At 50.3% G+C, this 9,032-nt stretch overlaps 1 protein-coding gene across 1 annotated transcript in view; it reads left to right on the top strand.

Annotated features, from left to right (window-relative positions):
- LOC102381157 overlaps nt 1-9,032 on the top strand; it is an 18,728-nt gene that overhangs the window by 8,773 nt on the left and 923 nt on the right. Inside the window, exons 3-4 of the mRNA XM_006027775.2 lie at nt 3,448-3,532; nt 5,906-6,045. Coding sequence (XP_006027837.1) covers nt 3,448-3,532; nt 5,906-6,045 — 225 coding nt within the window. The remainder of the gene's footprint in view (nt 1-3,447; nt 3,533-5,905; nt 6,046-9,032) is intronic.

The following is a 9,032-nucleotide window of genomic DNA, read 5'->3' on the forward strand; positions in this document are numbered from 1 at the left end:
CTTAGGGCCTCACTGACAAGCCTCCTGAGCTTGTCAAAGTCGGCTTTCCTGAAGTCAAGGACTTCAGTGTTGCTGACTGACTTGCCAGCTTTACGGCAGATGGTGAAGGTGATCAGCTCATGGTTGCTGTCCCCCAGCTTCCCATCAATCACTAGGTCGCTGATTAGGTCACCCCCAGTAGCCAGTACCAGGTTGAGCAGCGCTTTATCTCTCATTGGCCTGTAGACTTCTTGAGTCAGGTAGAGGTCATCCATGCACGATAGGAAGCTCTGAGACCGCTCGGATTTTGCTGAGTGATCCTCCCATGAGATGTCTGGGTAGTTGAAGTCACCCATGTCAACCATGGTCCTGGAGCATGCGGCCTCATCCAGTTCCTGGGTGAACTCCTGGTCAAGCTCTTGACTTTGGGTGGGAGGTCTGTAGTAGACTCCCACCATTGTGTCTCCTGTGCCGTGTTCCCCATGGATTTTAACCCAGAGAGTCTCCAATCATCTACCCTGGTCTCCAATATCAGCTTGCAGGGACGTGTAGCTTTCCTTAACATAGAGAGCAACACCCCCGCCCCTTTTATCTACTTGATCTCTCCTGTACAAGGTATAGCCATCTATACCGATGGTTCAGTCATGGGTGGAATCCCACCAGGTCTCCATTATCCCTATGATGTCATAATTATTTATGTTAAGCAGGAGGATGAGTTCCTCTTGCTTATTCCCCAAGCTCCTGGCATTTGTGTACAGACAGGCAAGTGTCCCCTTGGGAGATCTTGCCTTGCCCACAGATTGTACCAGGGCTGGGGCAGGGGTAGGCTCCCTTAAGTGCCTTGGCCTGCTGGCTTTGCAAGGGTTGCTCAGCGGGCCAGCAGTGGCGGTAGTCCCTCCGTCCCCCAGCAGGCTTAGTTTAAAGCCTGGTGGAGCTGGTCAGCCAGTCTGGCTGAGAAGAGCCTCCTCCCCAGCAGAGAGAGGTGGAGGCCATCTCTTCCCAGCAGCTCACTGCCTCTCTTGCCAATGAGCGGGCTGTGGTCATGGAAGCCAAAGACTTTCCTTTGGCACCAGCAGTACTGCAGTCTTTGGTTAACTACCTGGATCCTCCTCTCCCTCCTCAGCCCATACCCCGAGACCGGGAGGATCGAAGAGAACACCACCTGTGCCCCCAGACCCTTGAGCCCCACTCCCAAATCCCTGTAGCATCTCATGACCCAGCTGGGAGTACTCCGAGCTATGTATTGATGCACCCGTTATGTAGAAAACTCTTAGTGTCTTGTCCTTGACTCAACCCCAGGCTTTCCCTAGGGTCTGGGCTTCTTTGTATCATGTCATCAGTGAAAAGCAGGCCTAAGGCCATTACACGCAGAATTCTCTGGGGGTGAAGAACCAGCGGAGTGGTATAAATTCACACTTTCATTCTATTCTCCTGAGTTGTGGGTATAGGATACACAAAGACCCTTTGGCCTTGTCTCTGATATAGCTGCATGAGTCTAAGTTAAGCAATGCCAGGGCAAGACATTTTCTTTATCCCTCCCTTCCCCCCCTCCGCCCCACCATGAAGGATCCATGTGCTAATTAGTTCCCCACTCATGATTGTAACTGAGTATTCTTGTCATGAGTCCTGGGATTCTCAAAAAATATATATGTTGATGAGGTGCAGGGCAACCTTGGTCAGTTCTAGCTCATGAAGGGCAGGGCTACACTAATTATATGCAACAAGCTGAGAGGAGGAGTGACAGAGTGAACTGTTTGGGGCCCTGTTTGGTAGTATTTGTCAAACACGTAGGGCTGGTGAATAAACAGGGATTATTGGAAATGGGAAAGAAAGGCATAGCTCAACTGTAGAAGTGAAGAGGAAATTGAAATATATCCAAATCTGTGGTTAAAATGAAAGGCCCCCCAGCCCTACTTCTGTCCCTCACTCCCCACCACAACCCTGCCCCTGGCAGGAGGCAGTGGCTGCTGCAATGGGGCAGAACATGGAGCCTGGCTCCCCGCCTGCTGCCTGCTGTAGGCTTGGGCAGAAGGGAGTGCTGCTCCTCACCATGGTGCGCACTCCCGGAGGACAGGGGGGACCCATGCCCCCCAGATCTGTGTGCAGGGCACGGGCTGTGTGCTGCCCACTTCAGGCTTGGGCTCCCACACTGCTGCCCTTCCCCTGGGGCCTCTGCAGCCTAGTAGTGCAACCCAGTGCTGCAAAGAACAGCAGAGCTGTGCAGGAAGCTGCCTGCTGCTGTGAGTTCTGCACTGTCCTGCTGACGTGGCCCCTGCCTGCACAGCTGCAATGGGGATGGCAGTGCAGGGTTGCATGCAGGGGATGCAGGCAGTGTGGAGCTCACAGTGGCAGGCAGCTTTTTGAGTAGTTCCGCTGTTCCCTGCAATGCTAGGTTGCACATGCTGGGCTGCAGAGGCCCCAGAGGAGGGCAACAGGGCGGATAGCACGAGCCTGAATTAGGCAGCATGCAGCCCTTGTTCCATGTACAGATCTGGGAGGTACGGGTTCTGGCTGCCCCTGGGAGTGTGAGCAGCAGTGGGGAGCCAGCTTCACCCCTCTGCCTGAGCCTGCAACAGGCAGCTCACCTCCACCCCTGTCCCACACACAGATCTGAGGAGCACAGGTCCTTCTGGCCCCCGGGAGTGCACACAGCAGGGGGGAGCTGGTCCTGCCCCCACCCATCCACCGCATCCCAGATGAGCTGCCCGCAGCCCCATCCTGCTTCCCACCAGGGCCCTGCAACCGCGCATTGTGGCCCTGAGCCCCGAGCCCCAGGCACTGCCCCAGCCCTACCCAACTCACTTCCTCCTTCCCTCCCTCTCTATGGGAGCCTCAATTCCCGCCCCCCCCCAAAAATAACCTGTGGGAGCTGCTCTCCAAGCTGCCTGGGGCCATGTGCATATACATACATATTGCTCCCCCTGCCTGCCTGCCCTCCCACTACCTCCCAGCCCCCTGCAAGTTTAAACTCTGTCAACCTGCAGAGAGCTCTTTGCAAAACTGCAAAATCCACAGGTTTCTCCAGTAAAATGAGAAATCCAGGTTTGCCTCTGGTAAAAAGTAAAATCCGTGATTTACTTTGTTTTTCCATGGGAAATGGAAAACTCGGGTCCCTGGTACTCCATGTAGGAGCACCATCATTGATTGGGGCCAATGTGCTGGGCACTGTCCAAAAACATAAAAGAAATAAATGGTTCGTGCCACAAAAAAGTTTATTTCTGAATAACTAAACTTAGTGTTAACTTTTTTGCCAGTGTAAAATGGTGTGGCTCCATTAAAATCAATAGCACTCTATTGATTTTGCCAGCTGGGGATAAAACCTTAAACCTCTTGTGTTTTTAAATTGAAAAGCCTTTTTTGATATATCGGTATATCTTATCTAATTTCAACACATTTATCTATTTTCAACATGTGTGGTTTTGGCAAGATGATGCATCTGATGTTGAATTGTTTCCTTTTCACGTGCAGTCTGAAGCTAACATGCCAGAATTTGTGACAAGTTACGCCACAGACCCTTTCAATTTAAAGTTCAAATCACAGAATTTAAACACAGGTAAGTCTTTTCTAACACAGAAATTAATTGAACCAAAGACGTTTAATATACATTCAGGCTAATTACAGACACTCAAAAAGCCCACAACAGAATAGAGCCAATCTACACAGGTTTGTCTAAGCTGTTTAGATTGGATCAGGAGTGATGGGAACACACATTTGCCCTTTGGTGGGGGGAGGCAGGCAGATGCCTGCACTAGCGGAGGCCAGAAGGTGGGGGCTCCACCTGCACACCCCCCAGCATCCACATGCATGCCTCCCAGCATGCCGGAGATTGCCAAGGGCACCTGAGCCCAGCCAACAGGGGCGGTCTCTTTTTTGTCTATTGGCATATGCCCCCAACCCTCTTCTGTCAGCCACAGGGAAGTGGGGAGCTGGCACCGAATCTCTCTTCTGCCCTGTCCCTTACCAGAGGTCAGCTACCAGTGGTGGCAGGGGAGAGGGAAGGGGAAGAAAGTGGAGGCCCCTGCTGTACAGCCCCCTCTGCTGTTCTGGCTCAGCTTTTCCCCATTCCCCCTCTGACCTCCTGACAGCCAGAGCCCCCACCCTGCAGACCCAGGCTGCCCCCCCACCCCGAGCCAGCAATCTGGTGGGCCCCACATGGCAGGGAGATCCATTTCCCTTCTCCCCCACCCCCCTTCCCTACCCCTGCTGTTCCCGGTTTGGTGGACAGCTGGACTCTGAGCTGTGGTTCCTGTTTGCAACTGTCAGGTGGTCAGGGCAGGTTGGGCAGGACGCCCCTGCTGTATGACCCCCTCCCCCAGCTGTACTGGCTCAGGGGGGTCTATGGTAGGGGGTCTATGGTATGCTTTGCCCACTCCCCACCCCCTACCACTGCCAGCTTGTGGTGGGACAGGGCTGTGGAGTGAAGCTGTGCTGGCCAGGTGGGCCAGGCAATGGGCAAGTGGGGAAGCCCCTGCTGCACAGCCCCAGCCCGGCCATGATGGTTAGGGGAGTGGAGTGGGGGCAGATCCCCCCACACCTGGTTCAGCTGAGAGGTGCAGGTAGGACCAGGGTTGGGAACCAGAGGCTTTGCTGCCGTAGCTCTGTGGCAGCCCAGGGGCAGGGCTAGCCTAGCCCTTGGCTATAAAAGAAGGCTGAGAGGGGATCTGGTGGCTGTCTACAAACTGGCCAAGGGGGACCAGCAGGCTATGGGAGAGTCCCTGTTCCCCCGAGCACTACCGGGAGTAACGAGGAACAATGGCCATAAGTTGACCAAGAGTAGATTTAGGCTAGATATCAGGAGGCACTACTTCACAGTCAGGGCGGCTAGGAGCTTGAACCAACTTCCAAGGGAAGCAGTGCTCGCTCCTACCTTGGGGGTCTTCAAAAGGAGGCTAGATAATCACCTAGCCAGGGTCATTTGACCCCAGCATCCTTTCCTGCCCATGGCAGGGGGTCGGACTAGATGATCTGCTCAGGTCCCGTCCGACCTTTACCAACTATGAAACAGCAGAACAACATGGGCCAAGGCTAGCCCAGTCACCCTGTGAGTGGGGGAGGGGAGCCAGCTGGAATGCTGCAAAGGCTCCTGGGATGCCAGGGGACTACAACCTAACTTGAGTCAGGAGGGGATCTGGGACAGAAGTTCAATAGATTAGTCTAACATAAACAGTTCTTCCTATTCCTTGTTTCTAGGTTGTTTTATTATGAACTTATGAGCATATATTATCCAGCTGCTTCCCTCAACGGCAGTATCCCCATATCCCCTGCTTTGGCCTATGGCATATTATAGGATGGTCTTGATGTTTCAGGTATTGTGCCTTGTAGCTGGAGGTGAGAGTAAGAAGTCACAATATTGGCAGTTCCTTGGTTTATGATTGCCTGTCAATACAGGGGTCTGGATTCAAATGGTCCAGGAAGTACCTTTCAGTCCTAGGCCCCTATGACTGAAAGGTGTCCAAAAGAGGCAAATTTGACACCCTATGGAGGAGTAGTCACTGGTATGGTCCCCAGTGGAGGTTAGGAAGCCCAAAGAAGGATTATACCAGAGCACTTGCCGAATGCTGGGCAGTCCCTGGTTGCTGCAGCTGATCTGTACAATTCATGATATTTAATGGATTTGAACTCCATGTGCATTGTCTTCATTTTGCAGGTGCCATCCAGTGTTGTCCTTTGCCTTTTTATAGTACTCAGATGTAAAGAGGGAGGAGTGGCTATAGTATGTATACACTGTACCAATGGTTTGGGCAAGATGGTTATTTTATTAAATGCATATACTTTTTCACTCCTCTTTCTGGGATTCTCTTCCGAACTTCCATCTGCTGTAGGCCCAGATTTCCAAATTCTAATAATTCTTGAGCTACTATTAATAACAAGATAGTCTGCAGAGCCTGGACCATCTAATAGTAAGTTGTTTGTTTAACTTCTTCAGTTTACAGACCGGAACCACTGATAGAAAAACAAAAAGATGTTGACCGAAGATTTATTACTTACAAGCCTCATGAATGCAAGTGGGATTTCACGTTAATTCTGCCAAAGAATCCCTGGCCACCCAAACCTGCCTCATTTACGGTTAGTTGTATTCTGAGCCAAGTAACCTGCCTTTATGTTGCTCAAAAGTTTTACTCCTGACCTGAACTGATTTCAAAAGGTTTTGAATCATGCCCTTAGTGGTGGGCAGATGATTGTTCCTAGAGAGAGTAAGAACCACAACAACTGGACTAGCAGTTCATTCCATCTCTTAGAATAGAGCAGGGGTCAGCAACCCCTCGCATGTGTGCTGAGCATGGCACGCAAGGCCATTTTGCTCGACACACCACTGCCAGCCCGGGCTCTAAGCATCTGCTGCCAGCTATAGAGCCCAGGCTGCTCCCAGCAGGTGGCTGGGAGGCTGCAAGCCCTGCTGCAAGGAGACTGGGCTCCGTGGGCTGGCTGCAACGGCTGCAAACAACTGCTCCAGGCTCTGGCATGTTGGCACTCCAGCACCTTCCAAGGTAGACATTGTGTTTTTTTCGGCACTCCAGCCAAAAAATGTTGCCTACCCCTGGAATAGAGTTTTGTACCTGGGGGATCCATTCCCTACCCTCTGGTGTGTTAACTTTGTCCCATAATTTGGTATCATCTGCAAACTTGGACAGGGTGCTCTTCACGCCCTTGTCCAAGTCACTGATGAAGACATTGAATAGCACTGGTCCAAGGACCGAGCCTTGTGGGACGCTACTGCCCACATCTTTCCAGGTCAATTATCGACCCATCCACCACCACTCTCTGGGTGCAACCCCAAAACCAATTAGCCACCCACCTGAATGTGTAAGCATCTACATTACAGCCTGTCAGTTTATTTATGAGAACAGAATGAGATACCATATCAAAGGCCTTCTTAAAGTCTAGGTAGATGACATTTACCTCGACTCCTGAGTCTAAGCATTTTGTGACCTAGTCATAAAACGAAACAAAGTTAGTCAGACAGGATCTACCTGCAGTGAACCTGTGGTGATTTCCTTTCAGCATTATTTTCCCTGCTGGGCTCCCACAATTGTGATTCTTAATTATTTTTTTCAGAGTTTTCCCAAGGATAGAGGTGTAACTGGCCTATAGTTTCATGGTTCCTTCTTCCTCCCCTTCTTGAAAATAGGGACTGCATTGGCCCTTTCCCAGTCCTCTGGGACCTGACCAGAGCACCATGAGTGCTCAAACAGCCATGCCAGTGGCTCTGCTATGACACTGGACAATTCCTTCAGCACCCTTGGATTAAGTTCATCCAGGCCTGCTGATTTGAACACATCCAGCCCCTCCAAGTGCCCCTTCACTAAGTCGGCACTAACAGTTGGTGGGCTGGTGCCCCTCCTGTGTCTGTCAATGATCCAACTGGGAGATTTGTCTTGGTCTGTGTCTAGGAATACAGATGCAAAGAACTCATTGAATAGCTCAACTTTGTCCACCCTCTCTGTCACCAATTGCCCTAGTTTGTCCTGTAGGGGTCCTATGCTACCCTGCACCTTTCTTTTGCTCCCTACATACCTGAAGAAGGACTTTTTGTTGTCCTTAATTTTTGTCACCAGCCTAAGTTCTAATCCTGCTTTGGCCTTCCTAACTGATTCCCTGCAGGTGTGAGCCATGGAGGTCTACTCCTTGGTAGCTACCCCCTGTTTCCACAGCCTGTATACCTCTTTCTTTGCCCTTAGGCTTTCCTGGACTTCCCTGTTCAGCCAAGAGGGCTTCTTGGCCCCTTTGCCCCCTTTTATGTGCAATGGGATTGTCTCCTTCTTCCCTCATAGGATCGCTCCCTTGCGAAACAAGCACTCTTCCTGGACCCCTGTTTTGCCAATGCTCTTGAGCTTCAGCACCTCACTAACTAATCCCCTGAGCACACTGAAATTAGCCTTTCTGAAGTCTAGCACTTCAGCCCTGCTGGTTACCTTACCCACCCTTTGTCAGATACTAAATTTAATCAATCAATGGTCACTATCCCCTAGGTTACCTTGTACCTGCAGATTCCCCACCAGGTCATCCCCTGTAGCTAACACCAAGTCCAGCAAGGCATTTCTCCTAGTGGGATCATATACCTCCTGTGTTAGGTGGAGGTCTGTTTGCAGGTTAAGAACAAATGTGAGCGGTTAGATTTGGTTGACTGCTCCTCCCAGCAGATGTCAGGGTAGTTTAGGTCACCTATGACAACCATAACTCTCAACCTCTGAGACCTGTCTGGAGAATTCCAGATCTAGCTGATCCTCCTGGTGTGGCGGTCTATAGTAGACCCCCACTACCAACTCCCTTTCCCCCTGATCCCCTGACAGTTATGATGCTGTCATTTGCTTCCTATGAAATCGAGCATAGAGCTGCTTGGGGATTGTCAACAGTAGTTGGCACTCCTGATGGGAAAAGACTGGGGGCAGTGAATGGTGGTAAAATAGCATGCTCTTTGGGTATTGATGTAGAAATCCTCAGGAATGGGATGTACCCACAAACTGTTGTGCTACTTGCACAGGAAAATTGGGACCCCTGCACTTGGTAGCAAGGGCTACTGATGAATGAGGTGGTATTATATTCCTGTCCAATTAAAGTATCCATTATCATGCAGGCTTCTCCCATCTTCCAGCAGCGCATGGTTTCTCAGTCACTGTAGACTGCAACATTATGTAGAGATATGCCAGGTAGCTGTAACTGAATTAACTTGTAGTACTGGGAGGAGTCTACCTGTTGTAGTATGGAACTTAATAGAAGTAAAAAAGCAGAGTAATTTAGACTATATTGAGGTCCCTGCTGTTACAACTAAACTGTAGTATCCAAGTTATACTGTTTAAAGGTAGTTCAGGTGTTTACACTCAGTGCTGCAATATGCATATAGATGTACATAGATATAGAGCTGCAGCATACCTAAAAGCTGTAGTTGAACCTTTAGAAAGCGAAGGTGGTTAATCTGACAGTGTATCTCCTGATTTAATCATCATTCATTCTGTATGTGATATAGATTTCCTGATTTCTAACCACAATATGACTGAGATTTGTTACTGTAGGTGAATAGAAAAGCTGCTGAAATTAAATTGCATTTCCTGCTG

The sequence above is a fragment of the Alligator sinensis genome, unplaced genomic scaffold (assembly GCF_000455745.1).
Source record: "Alligator sinensis unplaced genomic scaffold, ASM45574v1 scaffold45_1, whole genome shotgun sequence".
NCBI classification, from domain to species: domain Eukaryota; kingdom Metazoa; phylum Chordata; order Crocodylia; family Alligatoridae; genus Alligator; species Alligator sinensis.